Source organism: Chiloscyllium plagiosum, chromosome 34 (assembly GCF_004010195.1).
Source record: "Chiloscyllium plagiosum isolate BGI_BamShark_2017 chromosome 34, ASM401019v2, whole genome shotgun sequence".
NCBI lineage: Eukaryota > Metazoa > Chordata > Chondrichthyes > Orectolobiformes > Hemiscylliidae > Chiloscyllium > Chiloscyllium plagiosum.
This window is the reverse complement of record NC_057743.1, coordinates 7,346,082-7,364,565: the sequence shown is the minus strand read 5'-3', so window position 1 is coordinate 7,364,565 and position 18,484 is coordinate 7,346,082. Positions and strand designations below refer to the sequence as shown.

Here is an 18,484-nt window from a genome sequence, read left to right as displayed (position 1 = left end):
CCACCTATGCCTGCGTCTAAGTCATTTATAAAAATGACAAACAGCAGTGGTCCTAAAACAGATCCTTGTGGGATACCACTAGTAACTGGACTCCAGACTGAATATTTTCCGTCAACCACCACTTGCTGCCTTCTTCCAGAAAGCCAGTTTCTAATCCAAACTGCTAAATCGCCTTCAATCCCATGCTTCTGCATTTTCTCCATCTGCCTACCATGTGGAACCTTATCAAAGGCTTTACTGAAGTCCATGTATAACACGTCAACTGCCCTACCCTCATCTACATGTTTGGTCACCTTCTCAAAAAACTCAATGAGGTTTGTGGGATACGACCTGTCCTTGACAAAACCATGTTGACTATCTGAAATCAGATTGTTGATTGCTAGATGATTATAAATCTTATCTCTTATAATCTTTTCCATAACCTTTCCTACAACAGAAGTAAGGCTCACTGGTCTATAATTACCTGGGTCATCTCTGCTGCCCTTCTTGAACAATGGCACAATATTTGCAATCCTCCAGTCCTCAGGTACTAAACCTGTAGACAATGACGACTCAAATATCAAAGCCCACGGCTCTACTATCTCCTCCCTAGCTTCCCAGAGAATCCTCAGATAAATTCCATCTGGCTCAGGGGACTTGTCTACTTTCACTCCTTCTAGAATTGATAACCCCTGTGCATAACTAACCTCGATCCTTTCTAGTCTAATATCTTGTACCTCATTCTTCTCCTGTACAATATTCTCCTTTTCCTGAGTGAACACCGATGAGAAATGTTCATTTAGTACCTCTCCGATCTCTACAGGGTCCACACTCAACTTCCCACTTCTGTCTTTGACTGGCCCTATTCCTACCCTAATCATCCTTTTATTCCTCACATACCTATAGAAAGCTTTAGGGTTCTTCTTTATTCTATTTGCTAAAGACTGCTCGTGTCCTTTTTTTGCTCTTCTTAACTCTCTCTTTAAATCCTTCCTTGCTGATTTGTAACTCTCCATCACCTCATCTGTATCATCTTGCCTCATCAACACATAAGCCTCCGTCGTCTTCTTAGGAGTAAACCACGGTTCCCTTACCTTATCACTTCCTCCCTGCCCGACAGGGACATACCTATCAAGGACACGCAATATCCGTTCCTTAAACCAGCTCCATGTTTCGATCGTCTGCATCCCCTGCATTTTGCTATCCCATTCTGTGCATCCTAATTCTTGCCTAATCGCATTATAATTGCCCTTGCCCCATCGATAACTCTTGATCAGGGGCATGTACCTATCTCTTTCCATCGCAAAACTAAATGTAACTGAATTATGGTCACTCTCGCCAAAGTGCTCACCTACAACTAAATCAAACACCTGGCTTGGTTCTTTCCCAAGCACTAGATCCAGTATGACCTCCCCTCTTGTCGTCCTTTCGACATACTGTGTCAGGAAACCATCCTGTACACATTGGACAAAAACTGATCCATCCAACGTACTAGAGTTATAGCATTTCCAGTCAATGTTGGAGAAGTTAAAGTCCCCCATAATGATCACCCTGTTCCTTTCACTCCTACCCAGAATAATTTTGCTAATCCTCTCTTTCACCTTCCTGGAACTCAGCGGAGGCCAATAAAAAAACTCCAAGCAGTGTGACCTCTCCTCTCCTGTTTCTAACCTCAGCCCACACTACCTCAGTAGACGAGCCCTCATCAAAAATCCTCTCAGCCACCATTATACTATCTTTGACTAACAAGGCCACGCCTCCCCCTCTTTTACTGCCTTGCCTGTTTTTGATGGAAGATCTAAACCCTGGAACCTACAACTTTCATACCCAGGATATTAGTACCCCTCTGGTCAAGAAGACACTGATTTATGTATCTGGACGGAAATAAAAATAAGAAGTCCTTCCTTTCCCAGAAATCTCTGCTCTCTGACTTCAAATTTAAAAGCACAAATCAGTGACTCCCCGCTCCTGGCAGGCCCCTGGTGCAAGCTCCCACCCTTCGAGTTGCTGCTGCTGCTGAAAAACAGAAATGCCCACTGTTAAACCAGCAGCGGTGTAACAGCACTTAGACTGACTGACAGATAACTTGATTTTAAAAAAGTGCAGTCATTCTTGCCTTTTAAAACAGTATTTTGCTACTTCAGTCCACAAAACTACAGAAAAATGCAAAGTGTTTTGTCAAGTGAGATTCCTGGCACCCTGTCTCTTCCATAACCCACAGTGACTTTTCTCACTCAATATTTCACTCTTCATCTCCTTGATTCTGTGACTGAGCTCTTCTGTTATGTTCTAGGGGAGGAAGAAGGCCAATGATCTCCTGTGCTATGCAAGGATTAGTACCCCCTTCCATGTCTCTGCTATCTCTCACACACTGGGCTATCACTCACTCTAACTTAGCCACCGAACACACCCTCATCAAGGCTCACAGACTACAATTCTCATTACTGTATGCATCATGTCAATTCAAGGGTTCTCACTACCTCTACTCATACAACTAACCCTTCCTGTCCTCTCTGCTTTCAACTCAGTCACTGGCACTACCTCACAACTCTTGTGACCATATATCCATCCTCAGCAATTCTATATGACTTACTCCAACTGGCTCAGTCACTACACACAGCATAGATCACAGCAAATCGTGACTTATTATGAGTAGTTCTTTGAGTTCTCCATTTTATTAACAACATATTCCATGTATCCTACTTGTTTTGAATGAATAATTCATCTTATGGTGCATACATTTCTAATACATAAAACACCTTGATGAATCTCTAAACTATAAAACAAATGCTGTGGCAAAGTGCAAATTTTGGAGAAGAAAATGTTTGTATCTGTCTACGGTATAATAACAGTCGCTAATGCATCTTTACAAAAGTGTCATGATTTGAAATGTACAATATCGTATGCATTTCATGAACAAATCAAGTATTCATCAGAAACTATAAGCCCAGCATCAAACTGGAAGAAAGGCAGGGATGCTGCAAGGAATATTGCCCATGAAATAAATTGGTGTCTGCAGTATAGCTGGCTGGTAAACGTTCACAGTAATGCAAAGAAATATATTTTGAAAAGAAAAATGGATAATGCTTTTGACCAGTCTAGTCAGCACTGCATCTCTTTTACATATTGGAGTGAAACCAATAATGATAATGCGGGCTTTGTTTTAAGTTCTGGGTAGAAGAAAGAAACTTTGTGAAAAGTGGGAAGAAAAACCTTCATGAGAAAGACACTCTGGTCATTCAAGTTGAAGAATAACCCTTGAGATAAATGCTTTGAGTAATAAGTATTGGCTGACATGTCTGTGGTGTTCATAATTTTGAAGGGCCCCTGTATGGAACTCTATAGATCGTTTCAGCAAGAGTTGAGGGCCAGGAGAATCCCCTTGAAGGCTATCAGTGTTGCAGAATTAGTGCCAGTGCATGAGCTGTGATCAACAATTGAGTGATTCTTTAAAAATATATTTCATTCAACTCTGTCCAAGTTATATTAAATGGCTGATGGTTGACAGTCTCCTTCTCCCTTACATCTCTGGCAGACCATCACCTGCCACAGGGTTCCTTTCTTCCTTCCATCAGATGGGGGGGAAGTGAAGATATAAAGTGGTGGATTGGCTCTCAGTCAAGAAAGTTGGTTTACCCTAGATGGTGTTGAGTTTTTCATTCATTGTTGGAGCTGCACTCACCTAGGCAAATGGAATGCAATCCAGTGCTCTGGACTTGTCTGTTGGAGATAGTGGACAGGCTTTGAGAGTTCAAGAAATGAGTGATATGCTGCAGAATTCCCAACCTCTGACCGTATGGACACAGTGTACTTAGCAGAAGAAGAATCCCGACAGTGCAGAAACAGGCCACTTGGCCCAACAAGTCCATACCGACCCTCTGAAGAGCAACACACCCAGACCCATTCCCCTACCCTATTATTTTACATTTACCCCTGACTAATGCACCTAACCTACAAGTCCCTGAAGGCTATGGGCAATTTAGCATGGCCAATTCACCTGACCTGCACATCTTGGAATTGTGGGAGGAAACCCACACAGACATGGGGAGAGTGTGCAAACTCCACACAGACAGTCACCCGAGCTGGAATTGAACAATTCAGTTGCTACCAGTGGTGATCTTTGGGATTTTGGTGGCTTGGCATTTTATAGTAATTGTTTTGGATGTCTTTTCAGAGATTGTCATTGTCTGGCATTGTGTGACATGAGTGCTATCTGCAGATTATCACTCAAACCTTGTGAATACAAAGTAAAAGTAATTAAATATTTCAGCCATACCTTTTTAATTACATGTGCATTATTTGGTTCTTGCTTTCCAAATTTTTTGTATCCCCTTGTAAGTAAAAAATCGCCATATAAATGCAGAATGGAAGAATTAAACTTGCGACAGAATTACTATTAAAAATACAGTAAACAAGAATCCGGTAAAGAGTTTGAATCTTTGCCAACAGCAAAGTTGGAAACAATTTTGACAAAAAGCATGAGAAGCTATCAGCAGCCTTGAAACAGATATGACATCTGTACAGACGCATGCAGGAATATTTTGTTGTGTTATTCAGATATATATATCATTTTCACAGTTCTGTTTTTCAAAGTGATACAAGAATTACTTAAAATTAGCTTATATCCAAAAATGTGCAGGTCAGGTGAATTGGCCATGCTAAATTGCCCCTAGTGTTAGGTACATTAGTCAGAGGGAAATGGGTTTGGGTGGGTTACACTTCGGAGGGTCGGTGTGGACTGTCGGGCTGAAGGACCTGTTTCCTCACTGTCGGGAATCTAATCTAATCTAGTCTAAAGAGAAAGAGAACAGCCATCTTAAGTTTAAAAAAAACTCCTCAAAACATCTGAAACAAGATGAAAAAGTGCCTGTAATGCTGGGATTATAAGTACAATTGTTTATTTTTAGGTGCATTTGAAAATTGCGTTGCAGCAGTTTTTAACTGTTCGTCTTAATCTTTATAAATCTGTTAAGCTATCCTTTTGTCATGACCATGATGGGAAGAATGTGCTGGAAATCATACCTCACTCTTGTATGAGTTGTTCCAAATTTGTAAATGGCTGATTTCATCCCTAAAATGGTTAATTTGCCTGATTGTGATCTCTATCTAAAATAGAAGAAATTCATGCCAGTTTTTCTTGATAACCAAGAGCAGAAATATTTTATTTGTAAAGAACTTATGCTTTAAAAAGTGGAATAATAGATAATTAATTACAAAAATGCAAACTTAAGCTATATCCCGTCTAAATGGACAAGATAGACAGTTCTGCAGAAATATCATGGGTGCAAAACATCGGCAAAGGAAACAGATTCTGTGGATCAAGAGTCCAGACTTGCTGGTTGAAATAAGGTGACTTTCTCACAGTATTCCTAGCTTTTGATAATTGCATAACATTGTTGTTAATCATGATGAACCTCAGTTTGGTAGCTGGTCAGTTGAACCTTGGTCGTTTACTTGAGCTAAAAGTTATTTTCAGAGCCTTTAAATGCTCTTTCCTTGCCACTTGCACAAAGAGAGAGAGAGAGAGATCTGTCCTTGTCTGCAGACTTTGAGGAAAACATACAACTTTGCTTGCCCACTTGAATAACACTATAACTTAACTCTAACAGCTGTTACTGGCCAGTGTTTTTAACCCAAAGGTATTTGGTGCTAGTCTCTCTCACAAAAGTATCAGATCCAGCTTCTCCTAAACTTACATGACCTACAACAAATAAGTGAACACTTCATAGGTCCACTGTTGACCTTTGTGTTGTGAATGTCAACTGATTTTATCTCTGCAATCTAGTTGTTATCACATTTCCGTTTTCTCAGGTTATATTCTACATATAATGTGTCATCTTGATACCTTCTCCATCTCGCTACATCTGCATATTATTGCCGCTAGTTCCCCTGTTTTGTTTCATATTTCATGTAGATTTCTGTATAGGCAATTTATTTTTTTTGTAAGCAAATAACCCCATCACTTTATTTTTAAGTTATTTTGTACTTTCCCGAGACAACTGCATTTGTGACTGTTCCCTTCAGCATCCTAGGACAAGCGAAACAAAGACAAGCACAAGAATTCTTAGAGGCACGGCATTCTAACCAGAACTCCATCAATAAACACATTGACTTAGATCCTATGTACCTTCCCTTGATAAAAAGAACTGTAATTGACATGACCCACCTTAAGAAACCAAGACCTATAAATAGAGCGGTGGGACATACCAGCTCTTCACCGGAGGCTCTCACTGATGATGTTACCTAGTATGGTGACGAAACGTCTGGAAACAATCCCTCAAGCTCAGTGAGCTAACTTACAGACTTAACATCAACCTGAGCTACAAATCTTCTCAAAAATCACTAAGATTAGTTTGATCTTAGAATAGGATAAAAGGTCAGCACAACATCGAGGGCTGAAGGGCCTGTACTGTTCTATGTTCTATGTTCCTGCTCTGTCTCTTTCAGTGTTCATTAACAGGTGGTTTGGACATTTATCCTGAGATTACCATGCATGAGGTTCTGCTTTTTCAATTGAGTTCTTGCCTCAATCTGATGGCAGAAAAAGTATTTTGACTATTCATTTAGTTGTTTATGTTTTTGCTGTGTGCAAATTGAGAGCTCTAAAAGTAATAGTAACTACATTCAGAGGTAATAATGGTGAAGTACTGATTTCAGATTTCCAACATTTAATTTTCATCTCAAGATTTTGTAATGTTAGCTATATTTGAAGTTTGATTTTTTTAGTAAGTAAAATGTCTGTAATGTGGACTGTAAATATATCCAACTGATCGATTGCTTAATCGGGGCAGCTGTAGAATCTAGTTAAAGATAAACGATTTGATTTCAGATCGTCAACATGGTTTTGTCAAGGACAGGTCGTATCTCACAAACCTCATTGAGTTTTTTGAGAAGGTGACCAAACATGTAGATGAGGTTAGGGCAGTTGACGTGTTATACATGGACTTCAGTAAAGCCTTTGATAAGGTTCCACATGGTTAGGTTGTTGGAGAAAATGCAGAGGCATGGAAGTGAGGGTGATTTAGCAGTTTGGATTAGAAACTGGCTTTCTGAAAGAAGACAGCGAGTGGTGGTTGATGGAAAATATTCAGCCTGGAGTCCAGTTACTAGTGGTATGCCACAAGGATCTGGTTTGGGACTAGTGCTGTTTGTCATTTTTATAAATGACTTAGACGCAGGTATAGGTGGATGGAGTAGTAAATTTCCAGACGATACTAAAGTCGGTGGAGTAGTGGACCGCTTGGAAGAATGTTACAGGTTGCAGGGGGACTTGGATAAACTGCAGAATTGGGCTGAGAGGTGGCAAATGGAATTCACTGCAGCTAAATGTGAGGTAGTGCACTTTGTGAAGAATAACAGGAAGGCAGAATACTGGGTCACTGCAAAGATTCTTGGTAGTGTGAATGTGCAGAGGGATCTTGGTATCCATGTATATAGATCCCTGAAAGTAGCTACCCAGGTTGATAGTGCTGTTAAGAAGGCATACGGTGTTAGGTTTCAATTGTAGAGGGATTACATTCCGGAACCGCAATATCATGCTGCAACTATACAAAATGCTGATGCGGCCACACTTGGAATATTGTGTACAGTTCTGGTCGCCCCATTACAGGAAGAATGTGGAAGCATTGGAAAAGGTGCAGAGGAGATTTACCAGGATGTTGCCTGGTCTGGAAGGAAGATCTTATGAGGAAAGGCTGAGAGACTTGGGTCTGTTTTTGTTGGAAAGAAGAACGCTAAGGGGGGATTTGATAGAGACATACAAGATGATCAGAGGATTAGATAGGGTAGACAGTGAAAGTCTTCTTTCTAGGAGGATGACGTCAGCTTGTATGAGGGGGCATAACTACAAATTGAGGGGTGATAGATTTAAGACAGATATCAGCGGCAGGTTCTTTATGCAGAGAATGGTAAGGGCGTGGAATGCCCTACCTCCTAATGTAGTCAACTCAGCCACATCAGGGTGATTTAAACAATCCTTAGAAAAGCACATGGATGATTTTGGGATAGTGCAGGGGGACGAGCTGAGAATAAATTGAGGGCCGAAGGGCCTGTTCTGCGCTGTGCTGTTCTGTGTTCTAAGTCGCAGTAATTTTACAAATATGTTTGAAAGGAGTGTCTCTTTAGAGGTAGTCAGAAGTCACATGACATATGGAAATTACAAGCTTTTGTTGCAGGCCTCCAAAAGCTTGTGGTTTCAAATAAATCTATTGAACTATAACCTGGTGTTGTGTGACTTCTAACTTTGTCCACCCTGGTCCAACACTAGCACCTCCACATCTTTGGAAATAAGCAAAACATATGCAAAGCACCATGGTGTGACCATTTACTGTGCTTTCCCATTTCTCATTTGCTCCTTTGCACCCTTTCAAAGGCACTATTCATCTTGAGTCTTTATTCATCTTGAGACTTTCCCAGATTTCTTTGCACTGTCCTAGCTACGGGTAAAGGTCAAACAAAATTAGCATTGTCGTTTTTATTTGGTCTTCTTGTCTGTTGGTAAAACTACTTTTATAGCGAATGCTGGAAACTAACAGTTACTTATTACGCAAACAATTAGAAATTTCTTTTGTTATTTATAGCCTTTTATTATTGGTTGACCAACCCAAAAGCAGGTTAGTATTTTGATTAAATTTGAGGTGTATTAGAATCACCTGGTTAACTTTGCATTGTATGTGCACTTAAATTAGGTCATTGAAGTCCAAGAATCAGAATTTTGTAAACTGAAAAGTAAGCAGTGCTTTATTCTTATAATACATTAACTTTTTTTCCCTCTGTCTCTCAATGGATGCTATCTGACCTGCTGAGTTTTTTCCAGTATCTTGTGTTTATTTCAGAGCTGCCGCATCTGCAGTCATTACCTGCAGTAATTCACCATGTTCTTGTTTGTCTGTGAGGTACACAAATTCGTTTTGTCTTTGTTTTACAGAATGATCAAGTTTCTGATGGAAACACGGTTGTCATTCAAGAACGAAGGCTGCATGTTTGCGTCCACAACAGCTGGTGTTATGTTCAGAAGCCGCAGGTAGTAGTTTTGATACCTGGGACAGTGCAAGGAAAATCCAGGAACCTCTCCAAAAGGTAAAGTTCATTGTAAATGAGGTGCAATATATTACAAATGTAGAAGATATGGTCTCTTTTACTCTGGTTCTATTCCAAGTTGTTATCTGTTGTTAAGGCATAAAGATGACATGCTGCCCAACTGTTAAATTTTGTTTTCACAAAACAACTCCAACTCCATATAACTTTTAAAATCAAGACAACTTTTGATCACCTTGTCCTGCTGTCACATATATTGTGATTTGCATCTTGATATCAATTAAGAAAATCAATTAAGAGGTAGCTCAGTCTGGCAGTTTTCGGGAAGGATCTCTGGAGCCTGCAAGTGAATTACTACAGAGATAGAAGAGTTATTGTAAGTGGAGTTATATGGACTGTTCCCCAATGATTACATATTGTGTTACTTTGATTTTTGCTTCTCGGAGCTCAGAAAAAGATAGAAACATTTTCAATTGCTGCTATAAGGCTGATGAGAGATATTACACAAGTGACAGTGAGTTATGATGTTTCTTGTCACTGTGTGAAAGGTCCATAATTCATAAGTTAATTAAATTGTGAATACACTCTGGTTATTGGCAAGAATTAATAAACTGCTGGTGCTTTGTGTAATGGTGCGATAATCGGGCTTTTCTGCAGAAGTTCAAACATGACCTTAAAGGGGGTCCTATTCCAAGTCATTACACATATTCAGTTCCATTTTAATTTAATTCATTCATTCTTAGATTTTGTGACAACATCTTGATCCTTGGAAATTTGGCAGCATATCCTGCATTTAGGGACATTGACCTTGATGTGAAATAATTTCTTTGTGCTTTGCTTAACAACCATTTACAGGACACTGAAATTGTTGACAAGGCCAGTCAACTGGCATGCAGGAATGAGGGGTGGGATTTGCAGCCACCTCATGAAGGAGGATATTTAACGACAGACACTCACTAAAGAGTAATGCACATAGGCTACTTAATATGTTAAGAGCCTATGTCTTGGAGGTAGCCTATCTGTATAGATAGTGGATTGGCTAACAAATAGAAGACAGAGAGTTGGGATAAAAGGGTTATTTTAATTATGGCAACCTGTATTGGTGGCGTGCCACTGACTGGATCAGTGCTGGGGCTGCAGTATTTACAGTATATATTCATGACTTTGATATGGAGAGTGTATGGAAGACCCAGAAAACAGGTGGGAAGTGGTTAGGATGACTCGAGGATTCTGCAGAGGGAAATAGACAGGTTACGTCAGTGAGCTAAAACTTGGCAGATGGAATATACTGTGGGGAAAATATAAGGTAATGTTCTTTGTCAGGAAGAGTAGCAGAGCCGAATAGTAAAAGAAACACTGAAGAAAGCTGAGAACAGAGGGTTTTGGGAGTCTTCATGAATGAATCATAAAATGTTAGCATCTAAGTTCAATGGGTATTTGGAAGGCAGATGGACAATTGTCCTTTATTCCAAAGGGATTGGAGCATAAACATAGGGAAGACTTGCTAAAACTATACAAGCTACTAGTCAGATCACAGCTAGAACACAGTGAACAGTTTTGGCACAAAGGAAGATATACCAGTACAGAGGGGGTTCACTGGGTTGATTCTGGTATTGAGGGATTTTCTTTTGAGGAGAGGTTGTGTATATTGGGTTTGTACTCATTGGAGATGAGAAGAATAAAAGGAGACCTCAATAAAACATATAGGTTTCTTCGGGGACTTGACAGGGTAGATGTAGAGAGGTTGTATCCCTTGGGGGAGTTGAGGAGCAGAAAGTATAATTTCAGAGTAAGCATCAGCATTTAAGACAGGGATAAGGAGAAATTCTTCTCTCAAGATGTCGTAAATCTGAGGATTCTTTTTACTGCAGAGAGCTGTTGAAGCTGGTTTATTAAGAATGTTCAAGACTAGTATTCAAAGTTAATGAGAAAAAGGCAGGCAATGGAATTGAGCATCATCGGATCAACCATGACTTGATCGGCCAAATGGCCTACTTCTACTCCTGTGCTTTAGGTGGTATGTTCAAGAACAATTTGCTGCTAAATAATAATTCCATACAGACTACATTTGATTGATGGGACTTGGAGCCAATTAAGGTAAGGCTTTGAATAGCAAATTAAGCAACTAAAAGAATGCCTGGAAACTTACCACAGACTGATGTAATTAAATTTGAACAAAAGAGAAACATCTTTAGAAAATCTGTGATAAACAACTTAATTCAGTGGAGCACGCATTAAGTGATGAAAATGTGTTGCTGGAAAAGCGCAGCAGGTCGGGCAGCATCCAGGGAACAGGAGAATCGACGTTTCGGTCATAAGCCCTTCTTCAGGAAAGCCCTTCTCCTGTTCCCTGGATGCTGCCTGACCTGCTGCGCTTTTCCAGCAACACATTTTCAGCTCTGATCCCCAGCATCTGCAGACCTCACTTTCTCCTCACGCATTAAGTGATGTTGGGCTGCTTTGCATTGTTCTGTGTCATGCACTCTTCCCTGTGTTCCACTAACATAGAGCAGTTTGCTTTATTTCTGCAATTTACTTGCGCAGCTGTGCAGAACTTTAAGGGAAGTCAAGAGCGTCTGTCAGTTATAAAGTGCTGATTTGAGTTTTTAATTGTACTGCTGCATTCACAATGTATTCACCCTGTATCTGCCACATATCAAGATAAGAATAGGTAGTATCTTTGAAATTGGATTCTGATCTACCTGTGAAGTGCAATGACACAAAATTTCTTTTGGAAATTCTCTAGCTGGATTGGAGTCCATCTCATGTCAACCATAACTGTAATGTGGACTCAAGCTAAAGTTTCAAAGATTGTTGTGGTTCTGTTCGCCGAGCTGGGAATTTGTGTTGCAGACGTTTCATCCCCTGTCTAGGTGACATCCTCAGTGCTTGGGAGCCTCCTGTGAAGCACTTCTGTGATGTTTCCTCCGGCATTTATAGTGGTTTGAATCTGCCGCGTCCAGTTGTCAGTTCCAGCTGTCCGTTGCAGTGGTCGGTATATTGGACCCAGGTCGATGTGCTTATTGATTGAAACTGTAGATGAGTGCCATGCCTCTAGGAATTCCCGAGTTCTAGTAGTCTGGCCGTCAGTTCGGAAATGCTCTTGATGTATGGTAGTGTGGCTAGTCCTTTGGGTTGTGGCATGTCCTCGTTCCATTGTCTGCCTGTGAGCATTTCATAAATTTGCTGCAAAGCATATTTTTGAAATGTTTCAAGAAAGAACATTAGAGGCTTATCAGCAGAGAGTGAATCATATGTAAAATGCTGTGGCCAGCTAGAGTCCTGCATTGCTGGTTGCGAATTGCACTCCACACCTCCTTGGTCCTTTGATCCAAATACCATATATATTTTGATGGCCCAAAAGTAATGAAGTTGAAACCTCTAACTGAGGACCACTGTAGAACAAGTAGTTTCTGTCCTTTTCCTACATTGTATGGTCAAGATTAATTATGTTTGGCTGTTTAGCCATAGTCGGAGACTAAGAGTATTGGCAGTGTGTTAACCCTTGTGCAGACAGTGAGGAAGTATTGCAGAAAAATTCATTAAAATTCCATGAATTTGATATTGAATATATCTATGATTCAATACTAAATGGACCCAAGATTTTAAATACATTTTCCTAATCTTGCCTCTTTTTGTAAGCATGTAAAAGAAAATGATTTGGAGTTCTGTCTAATCAGAAAAGGAACACTTACTTGAGCGTGCAATTTTGAGAAGAGGATCAAAGGACAGAATCTAATTGGTTATTGGAAGTCTTTTTGTTTGTGGTGCAGGTCGTTCTGCTATAACATGTGTTCCATTAACCCGAATTTGCTGTAACGCGATTGACAAATTGTTACTAAAAGTTGAGCTTTTAAAATGTGTGTTGGCTGTAATGTGATTAAATCGCCAACACTTTACATGCTGTTTCTAAAGCGCAATTTTTCTATAACGTGGGGTTACACAAGAACGCAACCATTGTGTTATAGAAGAACTGCCTGTAAAGCACACCTTCTGTGCAAAACCTGAAATGATAGGTATTGGCTGAACAGAACAGGCTTAACTTGTTGCCTTTAACTCAGTCTGGACTGCAAGCCACTTAATGGCTGTGAATAATGGAAAACATTTCTTGCATCAGTATTTGCATGTGGAAAAAGACATGGAAGATATAGAATGTAGGGAAATATTTGGTGACATCTCGAAAATGTGCATATTACAGAGGAGGAAACACATAAAAGTGGTTAAATCCCCAGGGCCAGATCAGGTGTACCCATGAACTCTGTGGGAAGGTTGGGAAGTGATTGTTGAGCCTCTTGCTGAGATATTTGTATCATCGATAATCACGGGTCAGGTGCCGGAAGACTGGAGGTTGGCTAACGTGGTGCCACTGTTTAAGAAAGGTGGTAAGGAAAAGCAGTGATCTGTAGACTAGTGAGCCTGATGTCGGTGGTGGGCATGTTTTTGGAGGGAATCCTAAGGGACAGGATGTACATGTATTTGGAGAGGCAAGGACTGTTTAGGAATAGTTAACATCGCTTTGTGTGTGGGAAATCATGTCTCACAAACTTGATTGAGTTTTTTGAAGAAGTAACAAAGAAAATTAATGAGGGCGGCGTGGTAGATGTGATCTATATGGACTTCAATAAGGCGTTCGACAAGGTTCCCCATGGGAGACTGATTAGCAATGTTAGATCTCATGGAATAAAGGGAGAACTAGCCATTTGGATACAGAACTGGCTCAAAGGTAGAAGACAGAGGGTGGTGGTGGAGGATTGTTTTTCAGACTGGAGGCCTGTGACCAGTGGAGCGCCACAAGGATCGGTGCTGGGCCCTCTACTTTTTGTCATTTACATAAATGGTTTTGATGTGAGCATAAGAGGTACAGTTAGTAAGTTTGCAGATGAAACCAAAATTGGAGGTATAGCGGACAGCGAAAAAGGTTATTTTAGATTACAACTGGATATTGATCAGATGGGCCAATGGGCTGAGAAGTGGCAGATGGAGTTTAATTTAGATAGATGCGAGGTGATGCATTTTGGGAAAGCAAATCTTAGCAGGACTTATACACTTAATGGTAAGGTTCCAGGGACCTATCAGAAAGATGTTGTGAAACTTGAAAGGGTTCAGAAAAGATTAACAAGGATGTTGCCAGGGAGAGATTGAATAGGCAGGGGTTGTTTTCCCTGGAGCGTTGGAGGCTGATGGGGGGCCTTATAGAGGTTTATAAAATCATGAGGGGCATGGATAGGATAAATAAAGTCTTTTCTCTTGGGTGGGGGAAGTCCAGAATTAGAGGGCATAGGTTTAGGTTGAGAGGGGAAAGATATGAAAGAGACCTAAGGGGCAACTTTTTCATGCAGAGGGGCAGGAGCTGCCAGAGGAAGTGGTGGAGGCCGGCACAATTGCAACATTTAAAAGGCATCTCGATATGTGTATATGAATAGGAAGGATTTGGAGGGATGTAGGCTGGGTGCTGGCAGGTGGGACTAGATTGGGTTGGGATATCTGGTCGACATGGATGAGTTGGTCTGAAGGGTCTGTTTCCATGCTGTACATCTCTATGACTCTAAAAAGTGGCTTCTTTTCTAACTGCAGTTCGCAAAAAACGTCCCTGGTCCTCAGGAGCCGTATCCAACTGACAGAAATGGTAAAACTGCCAATGTTTGCTATAGTTTTCCACCTGGAATATGTGTTCTCCAGCTCCACGGGAGCAGATGGGAAGGTGAGTCTGCGATTCCTGAACTTGGTTTGTCTGCAATGTTCTCATGATAGGTTTCCAGTAGTATTTTCTACAAAGTGTGAAACAACTAATATTTGATTGTATTGGATTTAACCCTATCACAGCTAAATAGGAACTGCTGGGACTGTACATTGGTGAATATGCTGTCCTCCTGTCAGTTTGGGATGATGTTTGACTGTCTGACGAGGGTTAATCCTGAAATAATCACTGCCCTTAATCGAATGTTGATTAATCCACTGTGGGTTTTTGTTTTTATATCTAATTTTTGGAAATTGTATTTTCATTTCATTCTCAAGTGCATGCAATGTTTGGTACATGTTTGATGACATTCTGTTAAAATTTATTTTTCAAACTTCAACTCCAGTTAAAAGATTGCATATAGGGCATATTGTGATTGCAAACATTTGATAAAACAATTAATTTTGGTTCTTATATTTTTCGAGTCATCTGTCCGGTCTCAGTTAGCTCCTACCAGAGGCAATACAACTCCATTCCACATCTTGCTATGTTGAAAACACAAGCAAACCTTGTATCCAATTATCTTGGTCATGATTGTAAATGGATTGTGTAGCTGTATAAAATTCTGGTGTAAAATGGGTCTGTTTCCTGCAGTTAAATGACTTAAAAGGGCACCATTAAATCCAAATATTGCATTCCTGATTTTGTCATACAATGGTGGCTGTGATACAATTTATAATGCGACCCAAACTTCCTATGTCCTTCGATGTTTAAAATGTTCTTGGTCATTCTATTTTGTTTTTCTGTTCTGATGAGAGTTGCACTTTTTTAGGATTGGAGTTGTACCAGCAGTGGTGACCATGGATATAAAGTTAACAGCATTGATTGGAGTCAGGTCGAGATCTATTTTCTGACTTCAGTAAACAATGAGTCTTTGACGTGAGATTTTTTTTTATTTGCAACCCAGTTGAAACTTACAATCTAAATGTGACAAAAGATGGTCGACTGAATTAGAATTTGATTTTGCACAAAATCTGTTATATTATATAAAGAACGATTTTATTGCTCGTCTCTTGAAACATGGGAAATTCACTCCCTGGAGTATGTTACCGTCTAACATGGTCTGAAGGGATGATTGACATCTTGTGGAATGAGGAATAAAGTGATGGATACATTAATTGAGGGTGAATTCAATGTTAATTAGTGAAGTAAATACGGGGAGCTAATAATCAGTGGGTGAAATCGTTATAGAATGTGGCGAGCCAAAATTAAATAGTCAGTATAAGTTTGTTCAAAAGCATACTGTATATCTTTTAGAGTATCATAGAGCGAAGCATTGTGCGTGCATCCAAAGATGCATATTCTGGTTCTGAGTTCTTTTGCAGTTGACCTCAGTTTGACCTGAAGCAAGGCAGTTGCGTGTATAACTCTGGACTCTTAAAGCTCATGTATCCACTAACTACTGTCACCCTGCTCTGTTGAAGGAAGGCCTCATGGGAGGCAGTCACGTAAATAGTTAATACTATAAATTTTAAAGCCTCAGAATGAGGAGTTTTATTGGCACCACTGATGACTGTAGGAGTCTTGTGTGATTTGTTAACAGATACTTTACTGAAGGAAAGTGATACTTTACTCCTGAAGTTTCATTTAGGTGACATTAGGTGGCACTATTGAATGGTTCATTAAATGATAAGTTTGTGATGATATTCAGCAATACAGCTAAATGTTTGCAAGTGTTTGAACTAATTTATAATCTGCTAAGTAATTCATGCAGGGCCTTAAACTCTAATGTACAAAATAGACCTATTTACGCTTGCCCTAATTCAGTTTGGTTGGATAATTCTGCTTTACACAGTTTGCAAGGTTCGTGCTATTTTAGTGCATAAAATGTAATCAAGCAAAGTATCACGTTTAGAATCTTTATAGAACGTTTCTGATTAATTAAATGGTTTGTTACAACATTTCATCATTGCTACAGGTCGCTGGGCTGTTTCTGATTACTTCTTTAGAGAGACAATAATAACTCAGTAACTGTGAAGCTAAAATGTGTTGACTATAAAAATTCATGATACTCTTAATTTGATGTCAGATGTAGCAAATCCGATGAACCTTATACAAACACAGTTGTTACTTTACTGCAGCACACATTGCTTAATGCATGCATTGAGAAATGAGAAGTCATCGCTTTGAAACCAGATTTCCTGTTAAAGGATTTGCAATAAAGGTCACTGAATTTCCCATTCACTTCTTCCACCTCTGAATAACAGAAGAAAGTATTGAGTGAGTAAAGGTCACCAGGTTCAGGAATGCCAATTTATTTTCACAGACGATGTACGTTTGTCCTCAACCAAAGCTAGTTAATCTTCAAGAGATGACCAGTGAGAGACATAGCTCAAAAGCAGGAATGTTTCACTCCAACTGTCTTTATGAAATACTTGAGGATGTGCACAAACCATATAAAATTTCAAACAGTTGTGTTTGTCGATGCCAGATAACCTATTCCACAAGTGCAGGAACTTCTATATTTCATGTTGGTCTGTGTCTATCTTAAAAACTTATTAGTTTATTCTGAAATATGAAATTATTGCCTTTTTAAAAATGAATTATCATTTTTTTTGTTACAATTAGTCTTATCACTCCAGACCTTTGAGGAGGAATAAGATTGTTTTGATCTGTAGTGTTGAGACTTGCTTCAGTTAATGTCTCTTGTTTTCGCGTTGAAGCCCATGTTTAGCATCTGCTTATATTTACAATATTCACAAATCTCAGCATTTGAAACACCTGTCATATACCTCCTCTTTGCTCCAATCAAAGTAATTCAGCTTCCTGTTCATAACTTAGAGTGACATGCTCCGAATGATCATGATTGTTGTTCTCAGAACACTTTGTCAGGTATCACATAGGGGTGGCAATGATCAGGTGGAATTATTGCTCAAATATTAATCCAGAAACTCAGGTAATTTTCTGGGAACCCAGGCTCAAGTCCTGCTATGGCAGATGGTGGAATTTGAATTCCAAATAATATTTGGATTTAAGTGGTAAAGTCCGGGCGAATGTTGTAGAACAAAAAGACCTCTGAATACAGGTTCATAGTTCCTTGAAAATGGAATCGCAGGAAGATAGGATAGTGAACAGGGTGTTTGGTATGCTTTCCTTTATCAGTTAGAGCATTGAGTCTAGGAGTTGGGAAGTCATGTTGTGGTTGTACAGGACATTGGTTAGACCACTTTTGGAATACGTGTGCAATTCTGGTCTCCCTCCTACGGAAGGATGTTGTTAAACATGAAAGAGTTCAGAAAAGATTTACAAGGATGTTGCCAGAGTTGGAGGGTTTGAACTATAGGGAGAGACTGAATAGATTGGGACTATTTTGCCTGGAACATCTGAGGCTGAGGGGTGACTTTATAGAGGGTTATAAAATCATGAGGGGCATGGATAGAGTAAATAGACAAGGTATTTTCCCTGGAGTGGTGGAGTCCAGAATTAGAGGGCATAGGTTTAGGGTGAGAGGAGAAAGATTTAAAAGGGACCTAAGGGACAACCTTTTCATGCAGAGAGTGGTGCGTGTGTGAAATGAACTGTCAGAGGAAGTGGTGCTGGCTGGTTTAATTACAATATTTAAAAGGCATCTGGATGTGTATATGCACTGGAAGAATTTAGAGGGATAGGGGCCAAATGCTGGCAAATGGGACTCGATAGGTTTAGGATATCTGGTCAGCATGGGTGAGTTACACCGAAGGGTCTCCTTCTGTGCTGTACATCTGTGACTGTATGACTCCAAGTCATATTTAA

General features: G+C 39.9%; 1 protein-coding gene across 1 annotated transcript in view; it reads left to right on the top strand.

The window, feature by feature from the left end:
* The window catches only part of nphp4 (nephronophthisis 4), a 431,885-nt gene that overhangs the window by 180,642 nt on the left and 232,759 nt on the right, over positions 1 to 18,484 (top strand). The window contains exons 7-8 of the mRNA XM_043675534.1: positions 8,906 to 9,057; positions 14,590 to 14,716. Coding sequence (XP_043531469.1) covers positions 8,906 to 9,057; positions 14,590 to 14,716 — 279 coding nt within the window. The remainder of the gene's footprint in view (positions 1 to 8,905; positions 9,058 to 14,589; positions 14,717 to 18,484) is intronic.